This window comes from Aulonocara sp. 'chitande type north' Nkhata Bay, linkage group LG23, assembly GCF_057382095.1.
Source record: "Aulonocara sp. 'chitande type north' Nkhata Bay isolate Kocher_YH1m ecotype deep benthic linkage group LG23, A_spYH_male_GT1.1, whole genome shotgun sequence".
NCBI lineage: Eukaryota > Metazoa > Chordata > Actinopteri > Cichliformes > Cichlidae > Aulonocara > Aulonocara sp. 'chitande type north' Nkhata Bay.
In genome coordinates this window covers 34,365,681-34,382,198 of record NC_141365.1, presented here as the reverse complement: position 1 = coordinate 34,382,198, position 16,518 = coordinate 34,365,681, and the positions used below count along the sequence as shown (strand labels likewise).

The 16,518-nt window shown below is 38.5% G+C and overlaps 1 protein-coding gene across 1 annotated transcript; it reads left to right on the top strand.

Annotated features, from left to right (window-relative positions):
- Positions 1 to 4,209: 4,209 nt before the first annotated feature.
- Positions 4,210 to 16,366, top strand: acp2 (acid phosphatase 2, lysosomal). The gene is made up of 13 exons (XM_086281653.1): positions 4,210 to 4,394; positions 6,275 to 6,370; positions 6,699 to 6,785; positions 7,044 to 7,104; positions 7,195 to 7,286; positions 7,375 to 7,473; positions 8,914 to 9,003; positions 9,611 to 9,694; positions 9,787 to 9,835; positions 12,226 to 12,314; positions 12,490 to 12,596; positions 12,714 to 12,889; positions 12,999 to 16,366. The coding sequence occupies exons 1-13, from the start codon at positions 4,305 to 4,307 to the stop codon at positions 13,142 to 13,144; spliced, it is 1,266 nt and encodes a 421-aa protein (XP_086137779.1). The 5' UTR covers positions 4,210 to 4,304; the 3' UTR covers positions 13,145 to 16,366.
- The last annotated feature ends 152 nt before the right edge of the window (positions 16,367 to 16,518 follow it).

Here is a 16,518-nt window from a genome sequence, read left to right as displayed (position 1 = left end):
ACTGAGTGAATACTATACATGTAAACAATGTGCCAAAGGTGTGGTTTACAGTTTTAACTCGCTTGCTCCTATTTCGCTTTCAGTTTATGTCTTAGCTCAGTAACTTTCACTTCATGTTAAAAACAAGCTGCCTGTTTTGTCATGAAAGCAGAGTATGATAACAATAAAGTAATAATGTCATTAACGTAGGATGTTTGAGGATTCTTTCCGGCTCAGTGAACTTTATTCTAGACCAAAAAAGACTTTAAATGGTCCCGATACAACTGAAAGACCCCTTACTTAGTAATTATAGGGTTTTCAACTGCCAGTATTGACAACATTAGGGATAAAACAGAGTGTCTCTTTTAGTAAACATCCACAGCCTACACATCCCTATACTCAAATTCTGATTGTAATTCATTTGCCAAACACATCAGAAACAAAGTTTAATTGATACTAAAGTTATTGTTCCTCATGTTTTCTAGCTATTGTGATAATATTAATTATTCTGAATTCTTTGGGTGAAATTATGATTTTTTTTTTTTACAGTAGATCAAAATAAAGTTTCTTAAAATAAATGTGTTTATTTTTACATTTTTTTAAACCAGTAAAATCCAGTGTTAATAGTCATAGTTGCACTAGTAAAGTAAAACGGTGGCAAATGGAAGACTGAAGGGAGTGTGATACCAGATCAGTACAAAGCTTTATATTTAGCTCTTTTAATCAGTACCATGTGGTGACTTTACTGAAAGGCAAGCAGAGACTGTGCCCCCACCACCGCCACACTGACACAAACATACAAAAACATCTTTTTCCACTGTTAAACAGGACAAATCAGACCTCAAACATAATGTGCTGCCTTTCTTTTATCATCTCGCCAGCTTGCCTGTATGAATGGACATTTTCACCTTTCTGGCTGAAGAATTGCAAAGACTTGTGTAGTTACATAAATATCAAATATATTCACCCAAAATATTTATCATTAGCTCGCAGTGGAGACTGGTGGAGGAATTTCTTAAAAACCATTTTTAAAGCAAAAGAAGCAACATGTAAAACTGCATTACTGGCAAGTTGTACGTAAATGATCAAAACTTCAAATAACTCTTCAGTAGAATAAATGTCTTATATCAGTGTGACAGGGATTGAAATGACTGCTGAAGGTGTTAAAACTGATGTCAAACATTTCATACTTTCATACTGTTTAATCTACAGTGATGCATCATATTCTATAAAGTCTTATGTTTGTATTGGCTAAAAAACACCTTTTAATGCTCTTGGGAAAATACCCCTACACCTTGATTTAAATAGAAATGCATTAAATATTTATTAATAACGAAAAATAAAAAATAAAATATCTGCGTGTGATGGTTAACTGTCAATTTCTGCAGCGTGATTAAAATGGACTGAAAAATGAATGTAGCATGCAGCAGAAAGGTTAAACTTCCAACATTCATTCAACAGAGTGATTTCTCATAGCTGTTATCCTGAACCTGTTTAGTTTGCCTGTTTTATTAAACTGGATTTGACATCTTCTCTTCGTCATTAGGAGGCTTTCTTTGCTAATGTACTAAAGGAGTGATAAGAAGTTTTTCACACTGCACCTCGTCTTCAATACGTCACGCATATTGGCAAAGGTGGTCTTTAAAAGAAAAGCCATCTATTATGATGCTAAACCCCAGACGCTCGTCTGTTTGCTAATGGTTGCTCCATTTTGACACAGTGCAGTTCAAATAAATTTTAGTTATATAGCACCATCACAATAACAGCAACCTAATGGTGCTTTATATTGTTAGGTATAGACCTTGAAATATTAGAGAGGGAACCCAAACAATCTGGTGATTGCTTATGAACAAGCACTTGGTGACAGTGGGAAGAAAGAACTCCCTGTGAAAAGGAAAAGGCCTGGGTTATCAGAGGAGCTTTTTAATCATGAAGACATGCAGCTAGCAGGGCTAAAAAAAGATGCAAATATTTCTCTTGTAGCTGTATGACTTGTTCCATTAGTTATTTACAAAAAAAGCTTAGAAATTTTCAAAATAAGACTTAAATAATCAGAAGACTTTTGGGGGAAAACCTGGTTTTGTTAGAAGACTTTGCATCCATCCCACATTAGAAGGTGCAGCTCTGATTTGTAGAAGTTAATTTCCAAATTTATTAAACATTTAAATTTACAATAACAGACTACACAACAGTAGCCAACAAATTTCATTACAGTAGATGTATTTCTGAAAGCGCTGATGTTTAAGGAAGTTTTTCTCTGTTATCTGTTATCTTCTTCATTGTGGCAATCAGGTCATAAATTAATCCTCTAATTGGAGGTTGGCGGCTCCCTTACTTGGACACTGGCCTTTTGGCGGCACCTCAGCCAACTTGACGATTAAGTTTGTGGCCCACACAAACAGGTGAATTGAGAACTACAGGCAGTTATGATGCCTTTCCAACCAGTGCCATGATGTTACTGTCCTTGAAGATGCCCTCAGACAAAAATTGTTGTAATAGTAAAGGATGAGACTTTGGACCTTCTTAAAAGTATAACAGCTGGACAGGGATCTTTCCATTAATTTGTATGGGATCAATCCATGGGCATTGGAAAGATCCAGCTACAGTACTGACACATCCCCTCTGCTCCCCCGAGTCTCTCTTATCAGCTGGTTTACTACAACCGTGTGCTCTATGGACTCCTTCCCTCCTCCTCAACTGCTGTGCCAACATAGGAGTTCTTCAGAAGCAAATCCATGAAGCAATTTGTAACAATCTTGAACATGAAGTGTAATGCATAATTGTTGTTTATGTTACGAGTTTCGTCCTACTCTTCTGTTGTACTGTCATGTTTGTACTGGTACAGCTTCCTACAAGTATTTTATATACAACTAAACCCACAGATAAATACCTGTTAATTTGCACAATTTTAAGGCCCTCATTTTACTTTACTATTGTATGATGACAAAAGATAAAGAAAGCCCTCCAGCTCTTTGAGCCCTCCTGAGGATCGGTAGCTGTGGTGTAAACATCTTTGAGCTTTGCACTTCTTGCTGCCAACAAAGAAAATGAGAATGGCGCAATTGAATAACAATCTTAGGAAAAGACAAAAAACTCCTGTTACACACAAAATCTAATAATGAACAGATAAACAAACAAACAAATATTAATGTAACTCCTGCATTTGGCTTCCACGTTGCATTTCCAAGTTCATATAAATCCCTGCGCTCAGTTCTATTTATGTAAAGCTATAAAATCCTTTCTGTTGTCAAAAAACACAACGTACAGCAAACTGTATAATGTAAAATAATCTAATATATAAATTGTATAAAAATTATATAATCTATTTATATCACTGAAACTCATTATGTATACTAAATCTAAATATACCTAAGAAATGTCACCATATTTGCGGTGATACTGTACTTTATCCAGTAGCGGTTTTTGATACGGGCGACACGGGCGGTTGCCCGGGGCGGCATAGTGGTGGGGGGCGGCATCACGGGCATCGGCAAAAAAAAAAAAAAAAAAAAATTGCTCGTACTCATGCTGCCCCGACGTCATGCCAGCGCATACTGGGGATGGCATAGGCACCGATCGGTTTTCTATCGCCCATTTGCTGGGAGTAAGGGCGAGGTGCCTGCTGCTTGCGGCACAGGGAGGAGAGGGCGGGGTGGCGGGGGATTCTCTGGCTGGCTGGAGCAGCATCTAATAACCAACTCGCAAAATAAAACAAAATAAAAACAAACCAACAAACACGAAAACACCCGACATTATGATACAGACTTATAATTTGCATGTTTTTTCGAAATTCTGTATGCGAAAAGTGAGCGCGAGAGCCCTCGGTGCGCTTCCTCGCTGCTGAAGTCAAAGTAAACTTTATTGTCATCTCCGCTACATACAGTCCAGTATATAGACAGACGAGACGACGAGGCTCCAGTTACAGCAGTGCAAGTAAACAAACAATAATTATAAGAAGAGCAAGAAAATAAATATACACTTTAAGACTAGGGATAAAGGGATCAATAACAACTTAAAATTGCTGCTCTGTCACTTCCGTTTATCGTTTCGAAATAAAATCTGACCCAGTAATTATGGAGCAAATGTGGATGAAAAATATCATCGTCGGTTTTATGAATACATATGAAAATAGCAGAAATACGCCCACCTCAATGGTTCCTCTTTTTAAATTTAATTTCCTTTAAAAATATTGCCAGTTTATTTTACGACTTCCGATGTAATTCGAGTCTGCTGCTGACTTGACCCAGCGCGCACAAGAGAGGAAATCGAGTCAGTTAGCAGCTGAAGCCAAGACAGGTTAGCGCTCTGCTGACACAGACAGAAACATGGTGCCAGCTGCAGTGCTCTTTGTTTTCACACTGACCTGTGTGTGTGGACGAGCCGCGGCAGAAAGAAAACTAGTGTATACGACTGTGGTGAGTAACGTTGAAGGTGTTGAAACGCCGCGAAAGCTGTGCGGAATTCCACAGTGTGTAGACGGTTGCGGAACTACATTTATAATTTAGGAGGTTTTCTGTAACCATCGGTTACTTGTCAACATGTATAGTTTCCTGTCTAGGAATGACATCTGGCAGAAGTCTTTGGAGTCTTTTAGAAACATCGGCATATAAATAATACATTCACGAATAATTATCATTAGGAAATTAGTAGGTAGGTTAAGTGTTTTGCCTCTCACCAGTAGCTAGTATGGTATTGAACTAGAAGGCTGCAATGCTAACCCGTTCTAAGACTGCACACTGAAGGAATATGTCAACGTCAAAGTATTAGAAATTGTCAAATGGCACGGTGTGCACTGACTTCAGACGAAACCACTACAGGAATCCTCACTACATGCTAACTCTGTTAGCAAGTGTCTATCATTACTTTAGTAAGAAACCTGAGGTGTTGTGGGCTGTAATGTTAATGTCACCGCTGGCACCAGGAGCTGCATGACAGGCCTTACCTTTCTGACGTGACAACTTAGCGAACTTAATGAAGTTGGAATGAGCTCTGTCGATACACACAAACACTTAAAAAAAAAAACCCGAACAATAAATGTGTAAATGTAGGTCACAGTGATGATAGTGTAGAATGAGCCCAATAGTCAAAGAACAGATGCACAAACTACAAAAGAGCCAATATTTACAGATGATCGGGAACACCGGCATGCCTCATTAAAGAAAAACAAAGTGTTTAAGGATAAGGAAGTTATTGTCTTCAAGAGGCAACAATGAGCTATACACTGCAAGATGTACTGTTTTCTGTTGTCTTCCAGTCCATATGTGTTTTGCTTGCTCTATGGGTGGTGCACATTAGGATCTTTTTTTTGCATGTCTAAGACTACCAACTGAAAAGGGAAAATTGCCTGTTTTTTAACACTTTGTGTATTGGGGAGAGCTCCAGGTCACATGTTCCCAATGTGTTTTAACAGGCATTGGCAACAAAAATGTTGCCATAGTGTGAAATAGGAGATCAGGATATACCTGGATTCATTCTTAGAAACTTACATGGAGAGCCAAGACTGTATTGTAGAACAGATAAGATTAGAAAGGGATAATCCACTCTTCAAATAGACTTGTGTAAACTAGAAAGCAGCATTTCTCTAGAGTGGTTTGAAAGCTGAAATTTAAAACCATTTGATGTGTACTGTAGGATGTTTAGGTGGAACTGCTTGTAATAGGATCTCCTTCACTTGAAACTGATCGTAATCAACCCTCATACCAATGTTAGGGTTCATAAAAGACCTGCTTCATAAATACAGGTTTCACTGTAGCCTTCTTATTATTAAATATGACACAAACTGCATTTAGTCGTTATCCGTGCTGTTTTTAGGGGACTGGTGTTAAAGCCATTTGTCCTAATGGTTTGACATTATAGTGTTTGCTAAGCAGTTTCAGGTGTCTGCTGACTGGGTATTATGTCCACCAGTGATACTGATAAAAGTAGAACAAAGGTTTTGTTGTCAGTATATGCAAGATAAGCTGCAGATGTTGCAAACAGTGATGTGCACTGTCGGGCAAATATTTTTCCTAAAAAAAAAAAAAATCCAAACACACACATTTTTGACCTGTTTACTGATTTACAGTTTCAGAACCACCAGGAGTAAGAGCTTGTTTCGTTATAATTCATGCAAAGCACCTTTGGTAGACTTTAAAAATATGTTTATGAAGATGGAAAATAATATTTCATGATTTGTGCGTATAAATGAGACACAGAGCACACTTTGTGCAGCTTTGAATATTTGAAAATATTAAATTAAACTGTTTTAAATGCCAGTTTTTCATGACACTCTTTCTTTAACTTCTGTCCTTTCCAGTTGTTTCGGCATGGCGACAGATCACCAGTCAAAGCCTATCCCACCGACCCCCACCAAGAGAGCGACTGGCCGCAGGGCTTTGGTCAGCTGTCACAGGTATAACCAAGACTGCTTTTTATTCTAATGTAAACTGTTAAATCTACATTTACTACAGCAGGCAGTATTGTGTGTAGTAGAGCTGTCACACAGCTAAAGCTGATACAGAAAAATGTGTTCAGGGTACAAGCTAGATTACTGTTTTCCAAGTTTGTACAAAAAATAAAAGATAAATGAGATAAATACAGGTCATGCAAAATGTTGCAGCCAGGCTCCTGAGCAACACCAACCAGCTGGCCCATACTACTCTGATTTTTAACATACTACATGATTTTACAGTTCTGCTACTTTAGCCAGAGTGTAACTTATTTCATATTTGTCGTTGTAGATAGGGATGCAGCAGCACTTTGAGCTGGGCCAGTTTCTGAGGACTCGATACGAAAAATTCCTCAATGCATCCTACAACCGGCACGAGGTGAGATGGAGCCTCCTTTTCACTTTTAGTCCACATGACAAGTCGTCATGAAGCTTTTATAGTCAAACTGTGACTCTTGTTAATATTTGACAGAAGAGGCCTCTTCAGAGTTCGCACCAGCGCACAAATTCCTGTAATATGACGGAAGAGTGCCTCTGTTTTTGTGCAGTTTGTTTCTTAATATTTAACTTTTGACTGTTGATATCCTAAATTTCAACTATAATACATCTTAACCTGCTTAATGCCTTTTGTCTTCAGATCTTAGTTCGCAGTACAGACTACGATCGCACCCTTATGAGTGCCGAGGCCAACCTCGCAGGTCCGAAGACCTCTTCTTTCTAATATTCATACTGCTGTTTCTGGTACTCTTCTCATTTGGCGTGCCATATTTTTTTCCCCCCTCATCCAGGTCTTTATCCTCCCAGCGGCCAGCAGGTCTTCAACCCTAACCTGAAGTGGCAGCCGATACCTGTCCACACTGTGCCGCAAAGTGAAGAGAGGGTTAGTGTATGAAGTCACTGCTGTTTGAAGTTGTTTATGTTTGCGAAAAGTTAGTCGGTGTCTGAAATATGTCTTTTTTGTTTTTTAGCTTCTCTCATTTCCTTTGAAAGACTGTCCTCGTTACCAGCAGCTGATGAATGAAACCGAACACACGGAGGAATTTTTAAACGTTACTGCAACGTACCAGGTACCGCTTCTCTTCTTTAGTATATCTATCCATTACTGTTGGGTCAGACGTATAGACTCAGCTTTAATTCAAGCGATTTAATATAAATAGTAATGTATTGACTGTTTAGAAATGCACTCAGTTTCATGTTTTTATGCTTATATAATGATAGCTAATTATAAATATAAGGAAATTAAACAAATGGAATTAACTTTAGACGTTTTCTCTCATCGAATGCTGTGAAAATGAGCCACACCTGGCCTTAAAACAGATCATTGGCCAATCACCTTTAAGCATAAAAAATCGACTGTATATGTTTGGTTTTTTTTGTTTTGTTTTTTAAGTGTAGTTTTCCTAAATGATTTATATTTTAGTTTTGTTAGAGAAAAAGTGAAAGCCTGCTTTTCAGTCATGCTGTGATTGCTTTGTTTTCATTCAAATCCTTTATGGTGGGATACAAAAGGGGAAATCGTGCCATTGTCCCAAACGTTGTATAAAGAAAATTTTCACAGAGCAGACTTGTGAAAAACTCAAGTGCATTCTTATGGCTTTCATCGAAATTGAGAGGATTAGCAGCAGCTCGGTGCTGCTAATGAATTAATCAAGTGTGATCACCCCTATAAAAGCAGAGGTTTTGGCAGTTGACTGATCTGGAGCATTTTAGCTATTTTAACAAAATGCTGGAATCTTCCCAGCAAATTCGCTAACAAATTCAGTTAGCATGTTAAATGTTAAAGTTCAGGAGGGTAGAAAAATGGTCATAAAAATGACTGAACAAGTACGGCTTATTTGGAAAGGTTGCTAGAAGAAAACCTCCTGACATGGCAGCATGACTTAGGTTTGCAACACTGTGTTTAAATACATCACAAAGCTTTGACCAAAGTACTAAATGAAGATGTTTGACAAAAACCAAACGCAGTATATCAGCAGAAATACCTCATATCAACTGTTAAGCATGGTGGTGGAGGGGTGATGATTTGGGCTTGTTTTCCAGCCAGAGGACCTGGGACCAAGAACTTCTTTGTGTACCAAAGTACTCCAGAGCTTGGCTGAAACAGGTCTTGTTACAGTACAATTATCCCAGGCACACTAACAATCCTGACAAACAAAAGAATCAATGCGTTGATACAGTCGTAGTCAAAGTCCAGACCTCAAACTGGCTGAAATAAGACCTCAAAGGGCTTTAAGAGAGCTTTGCGTAAACAAATATCCACAAACAAAATGAACTGAAGCAATGTTGTAAAGAACAGCGACCCAAAGAGAGACAAAGTCGTACAGAAAATGATTACTTCCAGTCTAAAAGCTACTGAATCATGGGTGTACTTGGTTTTTCAAAGAATGCATACAATCCTGTGAAAATGTTCTTTTTCACATGACTGTAAATGACTTTTTATCATTGGAGAATAAAGAGTAAGAGTTGGAGGTACACTGTTCACAAGTCTGCTTTGTTCTTCTCTTCAGGATATCATAGAGTTGGTGAGGAACAAAACGGGGCTGAAGGACACCACTGTGGAAACTGTCTGGAGTGTGTATGACACTCTCTTCTGTGAGGTAAGAACACACACACACACACACACACACACTAAAAACACCAAGGGAAAGCCAAATTCTCTGTCAGCCGGTTTGTTGAGTTTTTATTTACAGCAGCAACATGTCAGAGCAGAATAGGCCCAGTTTTAAATGATCCAATGTTTTCTACTGCTGTCAGATATGCAGCTAAAAGAGGCCGTCACGTTGCTTTAGTTTCAAAATAACAGCACCGTGCTAGTCAGGACAAATCTCATATGTCACATGAGTTTTATTCTGATAACTCAACTGACCATTTTGAGGAAACGATGAACAGTTTTGGTAACACAATGTTTGAGGAACAGCAAAGTGCTGCTCACAGCAGTTTCACATTTTTCTTGTCTCACTTCCTGCATTTCAGCCTGACTTTAGGTGGACCGCATGAGCAGTGGCGTGCCACTGTTACACTGTTCACACTTTTACTCTTAGTGAGAATAAAGTAAAGTAAAAGGTGCCATTTATACACCAAATGGTGTTAATTTTCATTTGAGCAGAGTACAGCTGGGACACAGAGTGCAACCGCTGAGTAACTAAGTAGGAAAGTATGAAAAAACTCGTCTTTATGTCTGTCTGTGTTGCCCCCCCCTTCCAGTCTCAGCACAACATGACGGCTCCTGATTGGGTCTCGCCTGACGTTATGAAGAAGCTCCAAAAGCTCAAAGACTTTGGATTTCAGGTAAAAGCTGTGGTTCCATCTCAGCTTTCATTTAAAGTTTCTGATCTCAGTACTGATATTTACTAATATTATCTAATGTGACATGTTTGCAGGTCATATTTGCGGTGCACGAACAGCAGGAGAAGAGTCGGCTGCAGGGAGGTGTGTGTCTGTGTGTGTGTGGCTACCAAAACTAAATTTGTTATGTTTCAGCGTCAGCCTGACAAGAAGATGTGGTTTGAAAAAAAAACAAAACCCCAATAACCCAAGTATGTGTTTGGGTGTCTTGTTAGAGTTTTTAGAAGAACGAAATGAAAAACATGAGAACACTTGTTATGATCAGTGTTGGGTAAGTTACTTTAAAAAAGTAATTAATTACTAATTACTCAGTCAATATTGTATTTAAAATACTTATCTAATTACTGTGTCAGAAAAGTGACTTAATTACTAAATAAGTAATTTAACTAAATACTTCTTAAAATCCCTATACACCTTGAGTGGGCAAACAATAGAAATTAAACTCTTTAAGTAATAAATACATTTTTTTAAAGACGGAGACTCTACAGTACGCAGCAGTAGCATCTCTTCCACAATGTAGCCTGCAATCATTGTTTTAAGCTCACCTTCAGACGCTTTCTGTGCTGCTGAAGTAAAATCAGGCTTTGCCTGCTTAGCAGGAGTTGCCGCGGTGTTATCCATGGATGATGAACAAAGATCACTCAGAAGTGTTCGTCTATGCTCTCGTGTCAGGCGCTTCTATAGATTACTCGTGCTATTAACAGCGGCCGATAGTTTTTTCTCCCCAGGACATAGCTTACATATTACTCTAATATTCTTGTCTGCTTGTTTCAGAAAAGTGAAGAGTCGGGAATATGTCCATTTCAAAAAACAGCCACTCGCTTCAGCCAAGTCCGACATCTTCCGCTTTAGAATACGACTATGCAGCAAACTGGCGCAAAATGACGAGCACCTGCACTGCAACGATGTTAAAGCAGCAGAGTTTACTTCTACGTTTAGAAGACAAATTATTGAAATTAAACAATGATATTCAGCGAGTTTAATTATTTTACAATGTAACGCAAGTACATTGACAGTAACTGTAATTAAAATACCTAAAAATGAACAGTAATTAGTTACTCTACTTTTTCAGTGGAAAAGTAATTTAATTACAGTAACGCGTTACTTAGTAACACATTACACCCAACACTGGTTATGATGCAGGAATACTCGACTCCATCTGCAGTAAGTACAGATAAATAGCACTCTTGGATTGGATACTTTTAAAACTCCCGCCTCTGAGTACAGTGGTATTACAGTTGCTTTGTGTTCGCTCTACAGTACTAAAATATAAATATAGTATTAATAATTTAGCATTAATACACATGAAAAATGATATATTGACACAAAGAAAGCCATTAAACAAATTTTGGAGTATATTTGTGAATTCTGTTTCTAAGAACAGTAATTAGTTCATTTTTAAGGAGAAATCTGTGAACTCTGCACCGTGACTTGGCAAGGGTCTTCTGTATTACTTTTGCATATGTGAAACGTGCAGTTTCTGTAAAATTCAAAAACGGAAATGTGATTAAGATAAGAGCATGCTACAGAAACAGTACGTAATCTGCTCTTACTCTCTGGTAACAAACATGTAGCACTGAGTTATAGAGACAGGACTGTCGAGCACACTTTTAGATTAGATATAATGAAGATTTCTGCTTTCATACAGAGTCAGCCTGTGGTTGTTTACAGCCCAGTTCTGTGTTTTTTAGAATTTAATTTGTGGGATAAGTCACCCTACGTTGGTGTTCTGGGGTTAATCTGGCAGTAGGTTGGAGTAGCATCATGAATGCGATAAATTAAAAACAGCGGTGCTGTTGATTTTCTCATGGTTTTTATATATGTAAAAATATGTTAAGAGTAGGTGAAAAAATCCAACACTAAAGGGAGTATTTGTGACGGCTTGATGATGATCTGCAGTGTGTTCATGTCTGAAGGCGCATGTTGTCCTTTTTTAATCATTTTTTGAATAACAATGGATCTGTGTTACACAAAGTCTTTTTTTTCTGTTCAATTTATTTATACAGCACCAAGTCAAAATAACAGTCACCTCAAGGCGCTTTATATTGTAAGGTAGACCCTACAATAATACATACAAAGAAAACCCAACAATCATATGACCCCCTGTGAGCAAGCGATTTGGCCACAGTGGGAAGGAAAAACTCCCTTTTAACAGGAAGAAACCTCCGGCAGAACCAGGCTCAGGGAGGGGCGGGGCCATCTGCTGCGACCGGTTGGGGTGAGAGAAGGAAGACAGGATAAAGACATGCTGTGGAAGAGAGACAGATTAATAAAAGATATGATTCAATGCAGAGAGTCTATTATCACATAGTGAGTGAGAGAGGTGACTGAAGAAGAAATGCACACAGCACTCACTAGAAGGAGCAATAATTGCAAATGCTGTTTGTTTTTTCAGGAGATTTATTAAATGATTCGAGCTTTCATTCATGGCTACAGGATTAAAGGGATAATAGTATCTACTGTCTGTCTTTCAGGGATGCTGCTGGGTGAAATCGTGAAGAATCTTTCCAAGATGGCCGTTCCAGACCCAAAACAGCAGCTGAAAATGATGATGCTCTCAGCGGTGAGCTAGTTTGAAGACTTATTAGTAACTTTTTGAATTGTTGGTAAAAGATTGTTTTGTTTTTTGACTGAGCCATGTTAGCAGTCTCCCTGTTTCTGGTTTTTGCTAAGCTAAGTAAGCTAGCTTAAGCTGTCCTATACTATTCTTTATATGTGTGTGTCTGTGTGCCTCACAGCATGACACCACTGTAGCCGCTCTGCTGGCCAGCTTGAGCGTATTTAATGGAATACAGCCGCCATATGCCTCCTGTCTCATGATTGAGCTCTACAGGGAAGACAACGGGTAAACACACACGCAAGCATCACAGTAAAACAGACTCCATTGAGTTGATAACAGTATATTTAAGTGGGATGATGGGACTTGTAAAATTGTAAAAGTCTTTGTCTCGTGTCCACGCAGCTCTGCTTCAGTGTCCATGTTTTACCGGAACAACACCAAGGAGCCCCCGTACCCGCTTCAGTTACCGGGCTGCTCCCTTGACTGCCCCCTGGATGAGTTTGTAGCAATTACAAAGGTCTTCATCTCAGACGACAGAGACAAAGAGTGTCAGCTCCCTTCAAAACACACAGATAAACGTGAGCACTTCACACATAATAAAACATGACACACTTGACTGTAAACATTAAAAAAAAAATAGACTAAAACAGTTTTGCACCATTTTTGCATTCTTCTTCATATTTGCAGTGGTCATCACCAGCCTGGCTGTGACCGGATGTGTGCTCCTCGTCCTCATTGTCATCCTCCTCGGCGTTCTTTGTCGGCACAAGGATCCAATAAACAGCCGGGGATACCAGCATGTGATCAACCAGGAAGGCGGAGAGGATTCCTGACAGAAGCACAAACTCCTTCCTCGGAGATCTCCAAATCTTGCATCTTGGGAGACCAGCGATGACGATGAACTTTGAACTCTAACCCACCCGCTCGCAGAAAATTTCAAACTCAACCCAGAGAACAACTCAGCAAGACTTTAGATCCCGAGATGAAAGCGGAGAACATCCTTGGTTTTAACATTCCTTGAAAAAAAATTTTTTTAAATTTGCATCTTTATTGCTAAAGACTGAAAATATAGATTTTTTTAATTGAACGTAAATGAGTAGATTTTAATGAAACGTGTGGAGGATGGGGTTGGGTGTTGCGTTTTAAGAATCCAGATTTTTATAATAGCAGTTAAAAAGACAACAGCTGTGCTGTGAAAAAATTTTTTTTCCTTAATAGGTCAGTCAGAGCGCGGCCTCATTCTGGGCATTTGCAAAATGAGTCATTTACAGATGCTGCACTTAATAACTCCGCGGTGACGTGGCATTACATGGTTAATGGTAAGGACCCATCACACTTACCATAGTTGCCCTCACAAACAGCAGTGCACACCCATCTAGTATACACAGTGACAGGGCTGTGGTCGCGCCACAGTTTGCGCATAATGCTACCAATACAGCAACCATAATGGGCAGTTTATGCACTGTAGCATCATGACTAACTGCTAGGTAAGCTAACCATGTCTTGTCAGCTCCTCTCCAGCACATCACATGTTACATAACCCCACTTGCTTGTTTAGAGTACGTTCAGATTCACCAAGTGCCACACTGGGAAAATATATGCCTTACACAGTCATTTCATGTAGCCATACATTTGGTCTCCATTAGCCCTTCAGCCAGTTCACAAAGAGTTTATTAGCCTTTGTTAAACTTAGTCAAGCAACATGCTGCATAATGATTACAGTTCTCAAAGGTGGCAGCAATACAACCCATTCACAGCATCATGCTTCACAAGTGTGAATCTGAGCAGTAATGCAAGTATGTGCCGCTGAATAAATCCAAAATATATCCTGATGGGAAGTAATTAATCTTACACAATATTAGTGCAAGTCTTACTTAACAACCTGTTTCTGTGTTAAACGTGACAACTTGATGACTGTTGAGGTGTGGAGGTGCACTTATCTGTTTGCTTTGGCATTTGCATGGTGCTTTGCAGATCTGTTAACACAGGATGGGGTAAAAGCTGCAGCTTTTATTAATTTACTAAAGAGGTTTAATCCAGCATATGTCTTCTTGTAATTATATCATTGCATTCTCCTGGATATTTCTAACTGCAAACCTGTGTGTTTGTGCCAGTGCTTTCATTCATTCTGCCTCTCAGTGTGTGTATGTGTTGCTTTTGCACACTGGGGGTAAGGTTGATTCATTTCAGCTTTGGATCTGTTTTGACTCCAGCACCTAATGATCAAGATGCCTTGTATGTTTTTAATAATATGGTGTTTTTTATGCTGTTTGTAATTTCAAATCTTCCATCTGTGTTTGATTTAATAAAGGGAGGTCTGTCACTGAATGCTGCCAAGCACATTGGCAGCTTGGCTTAAGCCCAATGTTTAATCTCTTTGCAGCAAGAAACTAAAATAGTATTCTTGGAATTACCAAGAAGAATCATTAGGGTTTTGGGGGGTTTTTTTGTTTTGTTTTTTTGTTAAAGGTGTAATCTGAGTGGGGGTTTTTTGCCCCCCCCAGCTTCGTTTTTAATCGATCCATTTATGAAAATCTGAGAACTTGGGAACACTGGAAATGCATCTTTGACTCTCTGCCTTATTTTTTTAATACTTTAAGTCATTAAAACCCATTAATGGTATCTCACAATGTTTTACAAAAAGAAAACACCCAGTTTTGGATGAGATTTTCAGACTGCATATAAAAGATGGCCAGAGCTTCCACCCCACCCACCTTTGTTATAGCATTCATGTTACATATTAATTACATTATGGACACCCAGACGCATTTCTACAACAACAAGCATGCACACTGGGTTGTAATGAAAAACCAGTTGAGTCGTAGCAAGTCCATCGGAGTAGGTACTAATGGAAAAGTGCCTTTAGAAATACAGTGTGTAAAATCTCACCACTAGATGTCAGTAGACAGCAGTCGACTAAATTCTGTTTTCTTGCCCCTCCCAGTTCAGTTGCATAATCCTAGTTTTGAACTGGTTGCTGGCTTAATCTTAGTTTATAATTCAATTCAATTTTAATTATATACTGCGACAAATCACAACAACAGTCGCCTCAAGGTGCTTTATATTGTAAGGTAGACCCTACAATTTGTGATCTTTAAATTAATAACTTACAAGGTGCACTACATATATGGCTGTTCTCCAGTGACATACTTGAAACGCAGTCAGGTGGAACGGCGATGTCCATGTTGGTTTTTTTATTCCAGATGGTGGGGCAGCATGGCAACTTCGATAAATCTGTGCTCACTCCTGTGTCTTTTTAATTGATTAATCCTAAGTTTATGAGAATGCGTTAGTTTGTTGGGAGACATAATTACACACTAATCAATGAGTAAAAATGTTTTTCTGTTAAATGGGCTAAAATAGGTTAAATTGTTTTTTTCAGGTAGAAAACCAAGTGGTATAAAAGTCTACTGAAAAACAAGTTTAAGTTCATTTAAAAAACGTTATTCATAGTAAAGTATTTGAAAAAAACAGTTTTAACCTCCTAGGACCTGGCGTCCACATATGTGGACATCACATTTTGGGTTATTTAGACCAAAATACAAAATTTTGCTCTACAAGGGCCTGATAGCCACTTACGAGGACATTATACTGCTACTGTTCTATCAAAATTTTAAACGAATATCCTCATGTGTGGCTCTTATTTTTCTTAAAAACAAAAATAAGGTAATAAAAAAAAAATCTGGTAATTCTTTGTTTTTACATTCATTGGGCCCCAATATGCCCAAATATCAAAGAGAAATTAAAAATGCATACCGTGGAAGAGTTCGGGTCTTAGGAGGTTAAGGCAGCTGAGTGAAAATACACTGGGTTAAACAACGAGACTTCAGTAACCAATAGGTGATGTAACACTGGCTATGTCCATGTTATATTGCAGTCTGTTTTGCATAAGTAAATTCAGGAACCAAATTTAAGTCTAAGCCACGAGGATGTGTACTTTGAACTTGCATTTTGCAGTTATCACAAATCAGTTTAAAAATAAATAAATAAAAGAATGGACATTTGCTAAATGAGCCAAAATGTGCTGTTATTTTTTGTGTGCACAACATGAAAAGAAATTACATATTCCAGGGAAAATGAGACTTAAATCTAATCAGAAATCAAAGCTGTTATGTTTTCTGGTGCTACATCTTGCAGCTCTCTGAGGAATAGCTAACATCTCACCTTCAGTTCGGATCATTTCCATAATCTTGTTAGCTGGTCAATT

Coding starts and splice junctions, on each gene's coding strand:
- acp2 (XM_086281653.1), top strand. CDS start 4,305: ATGGTGCCAGCTGCAGTGCTCTTTGTTTTCACACTGACCTGTGTGTGT. Junction 4,395..6,274: donor AACTAGTGTATACGACTGTG/GTGAGTAACGTT, acceptor TGTCCTTTCCAG/TTGTTTCGGCATGGCGACAG. Junction 7,287..7,374: donor TGCCGCAAAGTGAAGAGAGG/GTTAGTGTATGA, acceptor TTTGTTTTTTAG/CTTCTCTCATTTCCTTTGAA.